The sequence below is a fragment of the Engystomops pustulosus genome, chromosome 6 (genome assembly GCF_040894005.1).
Source record: "Engystomops pustulosus chromosome 6, aEngPut4.maternal, whole genome shotgun sequence".
Taxonomy (NCBI): Eukaryota; Metazoa; Chordata; class Amphibia; order Anura; family Leptodactylidae; genus Engystomops; species Engystomops pustulosus.
The window spans coordinates 117,030,496-117,048,107 of NC_092416.1; the positions used below are offsets into that span (position 1 = coordinate 117,030,496).

General features: G+C 42.0%; 1 protein-coding gene across 14 annotated transcripts in view; it reads right to left on the reverse strand.

Moving 5' to 3' along the window:
* Nucleotides 1-17,612, reverse strand: part of BCAS1 (brain enriched myelin associated protein 1) — a 76,926-nt gene that overhangs the window by 42,525 nt on the left and 16,789 nt on the right. For all 14 annotated transcript variants that reach the window (XM_072110653.1, XM_072110659.1, XM_072110658.1 and 11 more), the window contains exons 4-5: nt 10,460-10,998; nt 1,113-1,226 (exon numbers count right to left, since the gene is read on the reverse strand). In XM_072110653.1, the coding sequence (XP_071966754.1) occupies nt 1,113-1,226; nt 10,460-10,998 (653 nt within the window). The remainder of the gene's footprint in view (nt 1-1,112; nt 1,227-10,459; nt 10,999-17,612) is intronic.

The window sequence follows — 17,612 nt, forward strand, 5'->3', positions numbered from 1 at the left end:
AACATTGCTCTAGATATGGAATAAATCCACTGAGCTCATGAAGTCCAATAACTATTTTATAGTTCCCCATCCTACCAACAACTCAGCTACAATACAGTACAGAGATTTTAGATAGCTGCAGGTACCAAGGAAGCTAAAAATTATTCAATACTATTGTCAATATTGGTGAGCAGAGTAAAAGACTAGATCTCCTGGCAGCAGTCCTGCTACTAGTAGCTTCATGTACATGTTCCATGTGACAGAAGTTTGGGACCTCCAATAAGTCTGGGCCCAGTAGCACCTCTTGCAACTGTGGTAGTTAACCCTTTGCAAAAAGTTGTAGTTTTCCAAGTAGGCCTGCAGATTGGAACTACTACCTTAGGGGTTACATCTAGAACGACAAATATTATTACATTGTCCTTGTTTACTATACAAAGTGTTAAGAAGCATACAATGGAGGCTCAGAATAGTTATTAAGTGCCCTATATTGTTACATTCACCAAAATTAGACTCCTGTATTCAGCCACAAAGAGAACATTGTATCCCTAATGTTAAGAAATAAAGAAGTGCCTGCAGCTTGTGCCAGCAGTGGTCGGTTTGTAAAATCCAAGATTTACAGCAGATAATAACTTACAAACTCACTATTCCTTATTAATAACTAAATAATAATTGTGTCCGGAAACAAGTGTATCAAATATTAAAGCATGAAGTCGCTTTACCCGTGTCTACGTCAATGAATTCACAGCACAGAAAGGTTACTTTTTTTTAGCACAATAGTCACATCCTGCTCACAGCTTTCATTTTCATCTCCCCTTCTGTATGACTATTTACATACGAGTACATATTGAAGAAGAGCTCATATTCTACTTACTACTGCAATATTTCTGATATTAACTAAGTCAAATGTAACACAGACAACAGTCGTAACTGAATACAAATAAATATTATTGGCAGCTCTATGTAACGCAATAAATACATCTCAGTAAAATACATCTGTGTTTCCTGCAATTCTTTTTAGTACCACTAAAAATATTGCATGTGTTGCAAGACAGCTCCTTGATAATGCAACCCTTTAAAACCCATCATCTTATATATATTCAAGTACTTTGAGAGGTAGGAATAGCAATGCTTACCAGGGTCTTGAAGAAGCTCATGACTGGGTGCAGCTCCGCAGGTGGAGTGTTCTGTGTTGTATCAGAGGTGCTTTGCTCCTGTGCACTTACAGCCTGGTCGTAATCATCTACGCTCTGCAGGGAGAGACAGATCCTGTTTATTCAGCTCAGTGCAGCCCCATTCTTTATTTGCCTCATTCCTCTCGCACAATCCTAATTCCTGTCATTCTTAATCCCACATGGGGCAAACAATCAGCCATTGTCAGCACATTATTATTGGCTGTAATATATTCACAATTTACCAATGGCTCGAGTAACATTTTGTCCTACTAAACAGAGCCAGCCACAGACATGGAGCAGTGTGCGCGGCCTCTTAGACAAATCCCCTTTTCTTTTAGCGCAGTTACCAGTTGCAAGTTGAGACACGTGTCCATGTAGTTGGCTCAGACTTCTTCAATGGTTGATTATTTGCTGGCCACTAAGGTTTTTTATTTTTTATCTCTTCTTTGGAGTCTAAAATATATTCTAGTGTAAATTAAAGGGAACTGTGCAAGCGATGGTATGGCAATAAGGTACTTGCCAACATTGCAACGTCAGGCTTGATTTATATAGTTAGCATGATTTTTATAGCAGGTTTTTGACATTTTATAAATCAATGGTGCAGATGATAACAAGAGATGTTCTAGATGTGAAAATAGTTAATAATTAGCCTCCTTATCTGACTGAAGTGGAGGGAGCTCTCATTGGTTTCAGATAGACTTCTCACTTCAAGACAAGAATAAAAAAAAAGTGAGAGAAACTGTTTCCTTCAATTATCTACAAAGTTTACTTTTAGTATCCCCTGCTCTATTCATGAAATAAAAGTAATTGTTTTAAAAAGTTTAGTTACTCTTTGTGAACGTATTTGCACCCATTTATGTCCAAACAACACTACTTATAGATAAATAGAATGATTATAGATGAAACTAGAATATTTACCACCATGTTATAAGAACATAAATATAGGAATATTACTTTAAAATCTATGGTAACATTGTTTGACAGTCTACTGTCACATCCAGGGCTATATTCAAAGTTTTGCTGCCACCTAGATTTTACATGTGCCGATTAAAAGTCAAATACATGCTGTTATTGTAACACTGCTGCGTTAGTTTTAGCACTAGCATTTGCTTACTTTAGTAAGCAGCTCCTAGTGCGTGTTTCTGGGTGACAGGTCCTCAGAACCTCAGAACCCAGGAATAAGAGACAAAGTAATTGGACTTTGCCGTAATGTATGCAAAAGTTACTAAAAAGTGAGTGATCATTTAAAGTAACTATAGCACCTGCATCAGATTTGATTTATCTACCTAAGCTGCCCTGGCCAGTTATGGATAGCATTTCTGAGCAGGTGTGGATGCTCCAATTGCCATGTTTACTTCTTTTCTGTCAATCTTCTCCTGAACCTTCTCAGAAATTTTATAGCAGCGATCACAACACATTGACAGCTGCCGGCTGTACTGTAGGTAGCCATAAATGTCATTATCTCGATAAACTTCACAAACAAGTCCAGTGCCTTAATTTTTTACTATTTTCCAACATTCATGGCACTGGAGACAATGGAATCATGGATTTATAGTTTGTGTTACGCGAAAGGGACTATTTAATATTTATGGATTTTATATTTGTGCGCTGGACTTTTCATTTAACACACCTTCATCCTTCTCATCTCCTCTACAGATGAATGTGATTCTATTTCTACTGTTTTAGAGATGTAAGCAACCTTATTTTCTTACCTATATTTGAATCTATCTTTCTTCTGATATCATGTCATAACCCACCATACATGGTGTAAGACATTTTTGCATCTCATTTGCAGCTGTAGAACAATAGACAAGAAGACATACAGTATAATGTATTGAATGTGACATATGGCATTTTTGCATGTTAATGACAAGGGGCTGATGTAGAGTGGGACAAGGTCATTACTGTCTCTCCTCTCTCACTGAGATGATTGTGTTTGCTGCTGAAGAGTTGTTTCAATGACGTCGGCGTGAGTGAGAGGTGGATTTTATTGAAGCTCAATTTGGAGGACTGTGTTGGAGTCAATTGAGATGGCAATTAAGAGTAGAGAAGATGTATTTAGAGAAAGTAGCCAGTGTATCTAAAAATATGCAGCATCTTAACAAATATTGGATCTAATAAAACTTCTGCTAGTCTGACAGTGGACAAAGAAATAAGGAAAAATGTTAAACCTTTGGTCAAGATAACCCTACAGTTAAGTTGTGTCTATACAGATTGGTACTAATTGGATATTCAATAAAGGAAAGGTGTTTGCATTGGCTACTTGTGACCAATAAAAAACTGACTTTGAACCATGTAGCATAAATGTGTAGCTAAATGAAAGACCCCTTATTGTGTAAAAGACTTTTTAGTGGAACTGTAGCTTTGAATAACTCTTTTTTATGACTAGTCTTTTCAAGTGTTACTGTAAAACATTTGTCTTGAAATTCAGGGCTCATGGTTGCGTAGGGCAGGTGCATATTTTCCACTATGAAATGAAGGTGCAGTGACTTGGGCGGCCAGTAGAGGGGTGGTTATCAGGAAGCTGAACATTTTTTATTTAAAAAAAGTATGTCACCAGGGCTGTATTATGTGAGTGGACCCTCAGTGTCTAGGACAGCCAATAGTGGGGGTGGCTGTTGGGAAGCTGGATATTTTTATAAAAAAATTGCATGGCCCCCTTCCCCAAGTCAGAGGTGGGGTAGGGTTATCTGAGGGTGCGCTTGCACCATCTGTTCCATTGTTTGGTGAATAGTGGAGGTGATTTTCTTCTTGGCAGGACTCCTGGGCTGCTTGCACTTTGTGAATGCAATAGGACTAGTGTAGGTGATAGCACAGGTCCTGACTGCAGCTCAGTTCCATCCATCTGTCTGACTGCAATGTCTTCAGCAGTCCATTTGTGCAGTGTGATCCAAAAAACTGAACGGCTGCTCTCCCTTTGTTTCAGTTCACAAATTTCCAGTAAGCCTCCAAGTCGTGGAATGGGATTGAGGGGAAGCTGTTTTGTACTATAGTGGGCATATGTGTGTGCTCTGTCATTACTTCTTAGTTCACATTCTGTGGCTCAAGTCTTCCTTCCTAATGCTTCCAGAGCATCCTCAGGGTGTTGCTATAGTCGGCTCATATAGATGGGGATGGGAAGTGGTAGAAACTTCTTTCAATAATGTAAAAGAGTGTATATTTATACTGTACATGCATAAGTGTATATTTATACTGTACATGCATAAGTATATATGTATTCTGTATGTGCATGAGTGTGTGTGTGTATATATATATTTTTATATATATATATATATATATATATATATATATATATATATATATATATATATATTCTGTATGTTTATAATTGTATATGTATTTTCTATATGTATTCTGTATGTGAGTGAGTTTATATGCATTCTGTATGTTCATGAGTGTATATGTATTCTCTATAAGTATTCTGTACATGTATGAGTCTATATGTACAGTATACTGTACGAGTATGATTGTATATGCATTCTGTATGTTCATGAGTGTATATGTATTCTCTATAAGTATTCTGTACATGTATGAGTCTATATGTATACTGTACCTGTATGAGTGTATTTGTATTTTGTACGTACATGGTCGTATATGTATTCTGTACATACAAAATATATGTATATGTATAACACTGTACCCATACAGTTAGCTTGGTTCTGTTACTGTATCTATATGGTAAGCTTAGTTTGTTATTCTATCTATACAGTAAGCTCGGCTCTCTCACCATATCTGTACAGAAAGCTTGGTTCTATTACTGTATCTGTACAGAAAGCTAAGTTCTCTCATCATATCTATACAGCAAGCTTGTTTCTGTTCCCTTATCTATAAAGGAAGTTTCATCATAAATAGCATACCCTAATTCCTTCAGGTTTTGCATGTTAATGCGTATTAGGGGAATATGTCACCAAACTCTCTCACAATTTTGTAAAAGCAAAAGATACCTTGTTTCCATAGAAAATAAGCCACAGAAATATGTTGCTTCAGGTATTCTCTGACTGTCTCTTGGACAAAAATGAATGGACTCCGGCCAAAACATGCATGTATATGCAGTGGCGAAACAACACCCATAGTAGCTGCTACGGGGCCAGTGCTACACAGGGGCCCAGGATGTTCGGACATTTGTGCCATTCTCCCTGGCCCCTCTCTCTCTGCTAAGTGCACAGCAGTAACAGGTGCCCCTTTACGCGCAATGTAATGGGACCCTGCTGGCTGTGCTGAACGCGCCCACTATCTTATTCACACAGTCGCTTAAAGAGAACCCGTCATGCAAAATAACCCCCCTAAACTAAATATATTTTCATAAACTGCCATTAGAGAGCATTGCCTCTATCCCTTCATTGTCCCTCTACATGCCTGTAAACCTAAGCAATGAGGTCCTAGAGCTGTATGCAAATGACCTGTGAAATGTCCAATGAAGCATTAGCATATTCAAGCTGTCCACTCTATTCATGAGTGGGAGGCACAGCCACACCCCCAGTGCATGACTGACAGCCTGTATAATGATGTGAGGCTGTATAATGATGTGCTTCCTGGTGCTGGTGGCCACGCCCCCTGCAGCCTGTGTGTGCATGAGTGTGTGTTTAGGAGAGATACAGCAGCTCCAGGCAGCCATGTTACAGCAGAACATGTCAGATTCATGTGTAGCTGATGTCTGTGTCTCTCACCTGTATATTAGGAGGATGCAGCATGTCAGCAGATGCAGCACACACACTATACTATACATTACACACAGACATGAGCAGGGGGAGGAGAGGGGAGGGGTAACAGGGGTGACATCACTGCCTCTGACCATGTGACCAGCCTCATTTACATGATAAAGAATAGATGATTTTACAATGAATAATGTATGAAATAACTAGATAAAGGCTGGGATGGGATCCTTGTGAGCTGCTCCAACAGGTAGTAGTGACAGGACTAGTGACACAGACCTGATGACAGGTGTCCTTTAATCTCCCGCCCACTGGCACATCTGTGCACTCGCCCAACCACTGGCACATGTCCCCTATGGCTCAGTCCTTCCTAAATGCACAGCCTCCCGACAGTACAGACGAGCCTCCCGGACAGCACAGCCACCTGCCTGCATGCACCACTGCCCACCTGGACAAGTAACTTTATATGCATTTATATAGATGTATGTATATAAGTGTGTGTGATATATATACATATATTATATGTATGTGTGTAAATATGTATGTATATATATATATATGTATATATATGCATATATACTGTACGTATATATATATATATATATATATATATATATATATATATATATATATATGGAATATATATGGAAATAGAAAGTTTTAGGGCGGCACGGTGGCTGAGTGAGTAGCACTTTTGCCTTGCAGCGCTGGGGTCCTGGGTTCAAATCCCAACCAAGTCAACATCTGCAAAGAGTTTGTATGTTCTCTCTGTGTTTGCGTAGGTTTCCTCCGGGTCCTCCGGTTTCCTCCCACACTCCAAAACATACTGTTAGGTTGATTAGATTGTGAGCCCCATGGGGACAGGGACCAATTTGACTCTGTTCAGCGCTGCGTAATCTATAGGTGCTATATAAATAAAGAATTATTATTATTTTATGGGGCTACTCAGCAAAAAACCTTCCCACCAATTGGGGTCTTAAAACTGTGCTAATGGTTAGTTTAGAGCAGGGGTCGGTAACCTTTTTGGCTGAGAGAGCCATGAACACCACGTATTTTAAAATGTAATTCTTTGAGAGCCATACAATCTGCACATGCCTTCCAGTAGATAGGTAGCCACGGCACATGGCCCCAAGTAGATAGGTAGCCATAGAAAATACCTCCCAGTAGACAGGTAGCCCCATCACATGCCCCCAGGCCCCAGTAGATAGGTAGTCACAGCACATGCCTCCCAGTAGATAGGTAGTGCCAGCACATACTTGCCCCCAGTAGATAGGTAGTCACAGCACATGACTCCCAGTAGATAGGTAGTCACAGCACATGCCTCCCAGTATATAGGTAGTCACAGCACATGCCTCCCAGTAGATAGGTAGTGACAGCACATGCCCCCCAGTAGATAGGTAGTCACAGCACATGCCTCCCAGTAGAGAGGTAGTGCCAGCACATAATTGCACCCAGTAGATAGCTCCGGTACATACCGCCAGTAGATAGGTAGTCACAGCAAAAAAAGGGAATACTCACCTACCTGCTCTCCCTTCAGCATCTTCTCATCACTCCCACGCTCTTCACTATCACCCAGACGCCGCTGCCATTGTTGCTTGGGTCATAGAGAGGAGTGGATGCTGCTGTACTCTATGACAAAGGCCCTGTCATCTAAGCAACGGTGCGGCGATAGCACCTTGGTCACACAAAGGGCACAGGCAGCTGTAATATCCCAGCCTGCATCCAGTGATCAGCACTGTGTGATCACTATTAATCAATAATTTGTCTGAGAGCCAGGTGCAGCCATCAAAAGAGCCACATCTGGCTCCCGAGCCATAGGTTCCCTACCCCTGGTTTAGAGTATCAAAAACCAGTAGCAAAAAAAGTGTAAAGTATCCAAAGCACCAGTACTCAGCACACTCTATTGTTGTTGTATATATTATAGCAATGAAATTTCATATTTTTGAAAAAATGTGTACCCTTTAATGACAAATACAAAAAATAAATCAACCTAAAAAAACCCTTAAAAATAGAAAAATCCCTAGTAAATTACAACACAAACATGCTCTTACGATATGTCTCATGTAAGTGTATAATTCTTAGATCATAAAACTGGAACCAGCTTGTGTGGATTCACGCTGGTGGCTTATAGATCAATCATTCAAATGTGCAGGTGTTGGTGAGTCGCAGCATTTTTTCATAGAAAACAGATATTGCACCTTCAATTGTAAGTGCACACACTTTTTTGTTTATGAGTAGCAGTGTTATATGCAGTATATATATGCATATACAGTATATAAGCACTTATATATACACATATATGCATATATATATATATATATATATATATATATATATATATATATGCATAGATATGCATATATGTGTGTATATATATATATATATATATATGCTTAGATAGGTAGATATGTATATACATGCATATGCTGTATGAGTGTATATGATGTGCATGTGTATGTATATATGTGTATATTTGATGTATGTATGTTTAGATGCTGTGCAAACTGTTTGTATATGCTGTATGGATATGCAGTGTGTGTAGTTGCTGTATATACTGGAAGAATGTGTATACATGATATATGTATATGCAGTATGTGTGTATATGTTGTGTTTATACTGCATGTATATGTATATATGGCGAGTATATACTGTATGCTTTAGAATATGATCTATGTATACTATATGTATATAAATAATGTGTATGTACTATATATTATGCAAATTTCATGTTCAAATACTGTATGTGTTTGTATACACTGTCTGTATTAGTCTATAAATGTATATATGAATGCTTAAATATGTGTGTATACATATATATGAGTTTGTATGAGTATCTGTATGTATAGGACTCTATGGGGGACATGTATCATTATTTCTGCTAGTCAAATTGTCTAATTTTTGTGACTGCGACTTTTTACTCTGTTGTTTTTCAAGTATAGTCTGCACCTTGTGCAGTGCCTTATGTATCATTACTTCCCAGATGTTCCTTGCGGCTTTTTACTTATGTATCACTTTTTTTGCTTATTTTTGCGACTTTTCAGACGCAAATCTGCAGCTTGTTCAGGGCAGGTGCAAAGGAAGGATTTTAACATGCAAATTGGGATTATTTCACATGCTTTATATGTTTAACATTTTGCACAGTAACCGTTTTTTTTTTAAAATTCAGAAATTTTTGCATTTACATTTTTTTTTATTTATTGGTTACTTCTGAGGGTGAGGTCACATGTGATGTTAAACGCATTAAAACACATTGCAACATATGATATTTGCCTAATTTAACAGCTGTTAACAATCACATTAACACATGTGTTAACACAATGTTAACACATGTGTTCACATCGCATTTACTATGCGTTTTGTAAATGTAATTGTTAACAGTAATGTAATTCAGCAAGTCACCTCTCCTCAGCTGTTGTAATAGGCTTCAAAACACAATCAAAACGTAACGTGTGACCGCACCTTTAAGACCACGTGTGACCGTAGCCTCATATGTCGTCATCTCCCTGGGGTGTGTCTACAGTGCTTAAAAATTCAATGACAAATGTTTCAAAAATTTACCACAGAAAGACAAAACTATGATGCATGTCCCCCAATGTGTGTAAATATAATATAAATGTTTGTGATTGTATAAATGTTTCTGTACAAATGTGTATACATTTTTGTTTAAGGGGAAGGGGGCCCCATGAAGAAATCTGCTATGGGGCCCAAGCTCTCCTAGTTTACATGCCCCTGTGTATATGGGAGAGTTAGGTGGGCTTTTTAATTCTTCATAAAGTGTAATGCAGTAACATTATTATTAATTATTAACAATGCTGATTGAGGATTTAACCACGTTGATTACCTAGTCTACGTGGTTGATCTTATTTGCTGCACAAATCAACGCTTCCTAAATATCACCACTAACTCCCTGTGTACATTTTGGCTGCAAGTTTTGTTTACTCATGTTACATTTCCCTTTGTGTGGGATCTGTGAGTGACTGGTACTACTGGAAAATCCACAGAGCCTTTAATGTTAGCCATGTATTAAATTAAACCCTGCCTGGCTTCCATTGTGCCTGATTCTAATAGTTTCTATGATTACAGGCGGCTAGTCATGTGGCAAATGGCAATGAGCTGTGAGGATAATTATTATATTGACCAATGAATACTTTTTAATTGCAGTATTGAATTATTAAATTATTAATCTGTCTTGCTAAGGGCTTATGCACATGACAAGATTTTGCAGACATATGTTAGCTGCATTTTGTATAGCTTGCACACGTTCCCTAATCTTTATATGGAGTCATGTACAAAGTGCCAAGAGGGAACTCACTCCTCAGGCCACAAAAGATAGGGCATTTCCTATGCTGCTATCACAGCCACCAGCACACAGTGTCCTACCACACCGTAACTGAGTCACTTTCTATGGAGTGGGGAGGGGTGATGAGCTTTGCCCACCCCCTACCCCCATGTGTTATGCATTCAGTTGTATGCTACGCCTATATTTTCGGGGCTCAGTGAGCACACTATCGCATGAAGCCAAAGACAATTTGTAATAAATTAAATCTTTCCACACAATAGGACCGGTCTACAGATCTAGAAGTAGAATGAAAGTCAATGCAACCTAAATACGTTGTTGCTAATTGATGAAAGTCATCATATGATTGAATTTCTTACTTGTGATTGGAGAACAGTGCTTGGTGGAGAACTCTGTAATGCTGTGTCCTGGTCCATAGTGATGATCACCGGCTGGTTTACTGTAACCTGAGGCAGTACAGTTGACTGCATCTTCTTCTCTGGTTTAAATATCTTGTGGAAAATACTAACTTCTTTGGGTTTTTCAGATTCTTCTTCAGTGGGGTTTGTTAATGATAAAGAGGCTTCTTCTGCAGACAACACCGAAGCTGGATTTTGAACACTGACAACAGTCTCTTTTCCTATTATACTGTCAGAAACTATGGGGGTCATCAGCTGGGTTTGAATTACAGGAGACCCTTGTAAAGTGACCTCTGGTTTCACCAAGCCAATATCTTCTTCACTATTTGGCCGGAAGCTGTTGCGCCCAGGGGTAGGGCGTGATATGTTGAGTCTGAATTTAGATTTGGCAGCAGTGGGTGGTGCATTGGCGACAGATCCATTGGAGATAGGGCTTAAGACTATGGTTTTCTGGGAAGAAGTGATGACATTTTCTTGTTGAATAACTTGTTGGGAGCTCACTATAAAAGATAATAACAACAACAATATTTGAATTGGATACAATTTATACCTCTGATAAACACCATAGGACTATCCTAAGATAACCATAAGATTAAAATTTTAATTTCCAAAGTCACGCCCTACACTCCATTCCAAACTCCATGCCTTGACTGTGGTAATCTTCTTATATTTGTTACCCAAGGTCTCCTTTCTTTTAATATTGTCTTTTTTCAATTGTTTTAATTATGCTAACGAATTATTGGGGACATGTACAAATATAATATTACGTTGCAGAGTAAAAACAGTCATCTGGAATAATAGGAGTGAGGGCCCTGCTTTCAAGAGCTTACAGTCTATGATGTATAGCCTCTCAGTGCTCAGCCTCTCAGCCTCTCAGATTCGCAGACTGTTACACTGAGCAGAACATGCCTCACCCAACCCCCTCTCTCTCTTATCTGTAACAGCCTGTGTAGCTACAGCACTGCAGGGCTTTAGAAATATCCCACCAGAGTACTTAAAGGGCACCTACCACCACGAATCTACCTATAAAGGTAGATCGTGTGGTAGGTGGATGTATGGGACGTGAGGATAGCCCTTTTTAGAGCTAATCCTCACGTCCCCGCTAGCCTAGCATAAACTTTATTGCCCTAATATGTTAATTTAATTAAGCGGCTACCGGGGCGTGGAGTAGCCGGACACTGCATGCGCAGTAACTCCGGCCTCGTTCCCGAGATCGCGCATCTTGGCCGGAGTTACTGCTCATGCGCAGAACTCCGGCTTCTCGGACGAGGGCGCGCAGCTACCAGGAGCTGCGCGCCGAAGATCACAGGGTAGGCGGGGGAAAGCAGCTACTGGGGCGTGGAGTAGCCGCGCCGTGTAGCCTCGTGTCTGGCTACTCCACGCCCCGGTAGCCGCTTAATTAAATTAACATATTAGGGCAATAAAGTTTATTCTAGGCTAGCGGGGACGTGAGGATTAGCTCTAAAAAGGGCTATCCTCACGTCCCATACATCCACCTACCACCCGATCTACCTTTATAGGTAGATTCGTGGTGGTAGGTTCCCTTTAAGGCTCTTATTATTAGCTTAATTTAAATTTTAGAAGCAAGAAGGCCGTGTATAACAAATAAAAGAATATTACCACAGGAAGTGTCCTTGGTTTATCATGTGTGATTTAGATGGTAGATTTACTTCTAGTCTTTTCCAGTAAATCCTCATATGATAAGCCACGGTATAGCTGAATAACCAATAGTTCACTACTAGAGATGAGCGAGCACTAAAATGCTCGGGTACTCGTTATTCGAGACGAACTTTTCCCGATGCTCGAGTGCTCGTCTCGAATAACGAGCCCCATTGAAGTCAATGGGAGACTCGAGCATTTTTCAAGGGGACCAAGGCTCTGCACAGGGAAGCTTGGCCAAACACCTGGGAACCTCAGAAAAGGATGGAAACACCACGGAAATGGACAGGAAACAGCAGGGGCAGCATGCATGGATGCCTCTGAGGCTGCTTAAACGCACCATTATGCCAAAATTATGGGCAACAGCATGGCCATGACAGAGTGACAGAATGAAGCAAGATAGCATCTAAAACATCCAATAATTGACCCTGACACTATAGGGGACGGCATGCAGAGGCAGCAGCTGCAGGCTAGAGAGTGGCATGGCGACATACCGTAAATGGACTCAGGCTTCAAACCAATGGGTGGCAGAGAGGAACCAAAGGAGGTGAGCAAGAAGCGCTCAAATAATATCGGTACATGATAAAAGTTTGCCAGTATATTTTGTGGATTACACAGCAGGGTGGCGACAAAGTTAACATGGAATCCATGAAAACAACCCAAATTTCTGCCTGAAATACCTCGTTTGATAAGGGGACGATGTATGGAGGCAGCTATATGGACGACTTTTGGAGGTAGCAATGGAGACAACGTGTGGAGGCTGCTATGGAGACAATTTAATTTGGATAGTGCCTGTATGTGGCAGTCCAAAAGAGTTTTCAAACCAGAGGAGCAGGTAGGTGGCCCTCCAGAAAAATGAAATAGATTGAGTGCCTGTATGTGGCAGTCCAAAAAAGTTTTCAAACCAGAGGAGCAGGTAGGTGGCCCTCCAGAAAAATGAAATAGATTGAGTGCCTGTATGTGGCAGTCCAAAAAAGTTTTCAAACCAGAGGAGCAGGTAGGTGGCCCTCCAGAAAAATGAAATAGATTGAGTGCCTGTATGTGGCAGTCCAAAAAAGTTTTCAAACCAGAGGAGCAGGTAGGTGGCCCTCCAGAAAAATGAAATAGATTGAGTGCCTGTATGTGGCACTCCCAAAAATTGTTTAAAACAGAGGACCGGGTAGGTGGCCCTCCTGAAAAATTAAATGCATAAAGTACTATAGCTAGAGCCAGTGGGCCCTGGCTTTTGCCAGGTCATCGGGAAAAGTAGTGGCGGCTGGGGACCGAATACCGAGGGGCGGCCGCCTCCATGAGGTTGCGAAAGGCCTCAGTCTCTACTAGCCTATAGGGCTGCATCTCCAGGCTAAGCAATCTGGAGATGTGGACATTAAGGGCTTGGGCGTGCGGGTGGGTTGCACTATATTTCCGTTTCCGCTCCAGCGTCTGGGGTATGGAGAGCTGAACGCTGGTGGATGCTTTGGAGGATCGTGGAGGCGACGATGGGGTTTTTGTGCCAGGGTCCTGGGCAGGGGGCTGACTATCAGCTGAAACAGGGGAAGGCGCAGTGGTGTGCACGGCCGGAGGTGAACGGGCTTGGTGCCACTGAGTGGGGTGTTTAGCATTCATATGCCTGCGCATACTGGTGGTAGTTAAGCTAGTAGTGGTGGAACCCCTGCTGATCCTGGTTTGGCAAAGGTTGCACACCACAGTCCGTCGGTCATCCGGTGTTTCCTTAAAGAACCTCCAGACTTCTGAAAATCTAGCCCTCGCCGCGGGAGCCCTCGCCACGGGAGCTTCACTACGTGACACATTTGGCGCTGATGCACCTGCTCTGGCCCTGCCTCTCCGTCTGGCCCCACCACTGCCTCTTCCAACCTGTTCTGGTCGAGGACTCTCCTCCGTCTCAGAAGCACTGTGTTCACCCGGCCTCTCAACCCAGCTTGGGTCTGTCACCTCATCATCCTCCGATCCCTCAGTCTGCTCCCCCCTCGGACTTCCTGCCCTGACAACAACTTCCCCACTGTCTGACAACCGTGTCTCCTCATCGTCGGACACCTCTTTACACACTTCTTCCACTACGTCAAGAAGGTCATCATCACCCACAGACTGCGACTGGTGGAAAACCTGGGCATCGGAAAATTGCTCAGCAGCAACCGGACAAGTGGTTTGTGACTGTGGGAAGGGTCCAGAAAACAGTTCCTCAGAGTATGCCAGTTCAAATGCCAAATTTTCCTGGGAGGGGGCAGACTGGGGGGGAGGAGGCTGAGGTTCAGGAGCTGGAGGAGTGCCGATTTCGGTGACATGGGTGGACTGCGTGGAAGACTGACTGGTGGACAAATTGCTCGAAGCATTGTCGGCAATCCACGACATCACCTGTTCGCACTGTTCTGGCCTCAACAGTGCTCTACCACGAGTCCCAGTAACTTCAGACATGAACCTAGGGAGTGTAGCTCTGCGGCGTTCCCCTGCTCCCTCATCAGCAGGTGGTGTCTCACCCCGCCCAGGACCACGGCCTCTGACCCCTGCAGTAGTTGGACGCCCACGTCCCCGCCCTCGTCCTCTACCCCTAGCCCTCGGGTTAAACATTTTGAAAATGAAAGTTATAACTTTAATTTTTTTTTTACTTTTTTTTGTGTTTTTTTGTGTTTTTTATTTTTTTTTTGTGTTTTTTAGTTTTTAAAACCAAACAATGCTATCCTATTGCTATGGCTATTTTCTAGCCAAGTATGAAAGCACACTACTATGCCAGATGAGATGACGCTGAGTTATGAAAAAATAAACGTAAAATAAAAAGGAAATGGCAGACTGTGCCTAATTGAAATCCAACCCCTAATAAATTTTCCCATTTCGGTCTTTGCGATGGATATGTGCGTCACTAAGCGCTAAACACAGCGGTCGCAAGTCTCACTCCAAATTCCTGACAATTGGCTAGTATATGCACTGCAGCAAGGACAGCCACCAGCAGATCAACCAGAAATAAAATATATATAACGCTATTGTAGGCGTAAGTAAGCCGTTTGGATTCTCCTTTGGCTATTTTCTAGCCAAGTATGAAAGCACACTGATGAGATGACGCTGAGTTATGAAAAAATAAACGTAAAATAAAAAGAAACTGCCAGACTGTGCCTAATTGAAATCCAACCCCTAATAAATTTTCCCACTTCGGTCTTTGCGATGGATATGTGCGTCACTAAGCGCTAAACACAGCGGTCGCAAGTCTCACTCCAAATTCCTGACAATTGGCTAGTATATGCACTGCAGCAAGGACAGCCACCAGCAGATCAACCAGAAATAAAATATATATAACGCTATTGTAGGCGTAAGTAAGCCGTTTGGATTCTCCTTTGGCTATTTTCTAGCCAAGTATGAAAGCACACTGCTATGCCAGATGAGATGACGCTGAGTTATGAAAAAATAAACGTAAAATAAAAAGAAACTGCCAGACTGTGCCTAATTGAAATCAAACCCCTAATAAATTTTCCCACTTTGGTGTTTGAGGTGGATATGTGTGTCACTAAGAGCTAAACACAACGGTAGCAAGTCCCCCTGCAAATTCCTCACAATATGGTACTAGCTGCACTACTAGTGCCAGCAAGCCCAGCCACAAGCAAACAAAAAAAAAAAAAGTATAACGTTATTGTAGCCCTAAGAAGGGCTGTTGGGTTCTTGTAGAACCACTCCTGCCTAACACTATTCTAATAGAACACCCTAACGCTTTCCCTGACCAGCAGCAGCTCTCTCCCTAGCGGCATCCAGACACAGAATGATCCGAGCAGCGCGGGCAGGGGCTAGTCTATCCCAGGGTCACCTGATCTGGCCAGCCAACCACTGCTATCGATGTGTAAGGGTACCACATCATGCTGGGTGGAGTGCAGAGTCTCCTGGCTTGTGATTGGCTCTGTTTCTGGCCGCCAAAAAGCAAAACGGCGGGAGCTGCCATTTTCTCGAGCGGGCGAAGTATTCGTCCGAGCAACGAGCAGTTTCGAGTACGCTAATGCTCGAACGAGCATCAAGCTCGGACGAGTATGTTCGCTCATCTCTATTCACTACCTGTTAGGCATAATACCCCAACATATTTATTATGTAAACAATGGGGTAAAGCAATACTGGTCTCTACTTCAAGCTGTTCATATGCCAAAGTGATGTCACGTTACAGTACGTAATATAGAATGTAGAATATCACGTTTCGTTTCCCTCTACCTTGCAGATAGTAAACCCTCATTGGCAGTGTCCTCCCTCTCTCTGTATCAGTGTATTTTAATTCGTATTTTGTTATGGGTTTAGAATGTGCTTCACATGCACAGCACTCTGGAATTACTGCTGGTTCAGTAACAAATTTTAGCAATAACTTGTTTAAGGAATCAGGGATATTTTCGGTTCTGTTGGTGACCATAAATGGCCACGCAGTGAATGAGTGAAGAGTAGACAGACATGGTTAGCCCCTGGCTGTGTACACATTATGCTTTATCTGCACTGAGTCACTACCGCTGCATACAGCCACCCAGTTACCAAATATAAATATGTGCACCCATGTCTGTACAAAGATAGCGGCCATAATGTGATTAAATAATGGGGTGGATTGAAATCATTAATCAGGGAGGGGACAAGAAGGTCTGGAACCAGCAATACTTTATAGAACATATTATATGAGTGTAAGGTGTAAATGTTTATTAATGTTACATTGCCAGTCCATTCACTGATTGTGTGACAGAAAAACATCTACCGTATATACTTGAGTATAAGCCGACCCGAGTATAAGCTGAGACCCCTAATTTTACCACTAAGAACTGGGAAAACCTATTGACTCGAGTATAAGCAGAGGGTGTAGTATACAGCTAGCCAGCCCCCATGTAGTATACAGCCAGCCAGCCCCAAGTAGTATACAGCCAGCCCCAAGTAGTATACAGCCAGCCCCATGTAGTATACAGCCAGCCCCATGTAGTATACAACCAGCCCCCATATAGTATATAGCCAGCACCAAGTAGTATACAGCCAGCCCCCATGTAGTATACAGCCAGCCCCCATGTAGTATACAGCCAACCCCCATGTAATATACAGCCAGCCCCCATGTAATATACAGCCAGCCTTTATATAGTATACAGCCAACCTCCATGTAGTATACAGCCAGCCCCATACAGTATACAACCAGCCCCTATGTAGTATACAGCCAGCCCCCATGTAGTATACAGCCAGCCCCCATGTAGTATACAGCCAGCCCCAGGCCCAAAAAAAAACAACTTAATACTCACCCTCCGGTGTCCGGGTCATTGGTGCGGGTCCCAATCTTCAGCGCGAGGCTCCCGATCTTCAGCGCAGGTCCCAGATGCTCCTCCTCTCTCTTCTTTCTTCTTCCTTCTCTCTTCTCTCGCCGGCAGAGTCGCGGCGACACCGCCGCATCATAGTGTGCGCCCGCCGGCAGGTCACATGGACGTGACTCCGGCGAGAGAAGAGGAGCCACTGGTAACCGCGCCGAAGA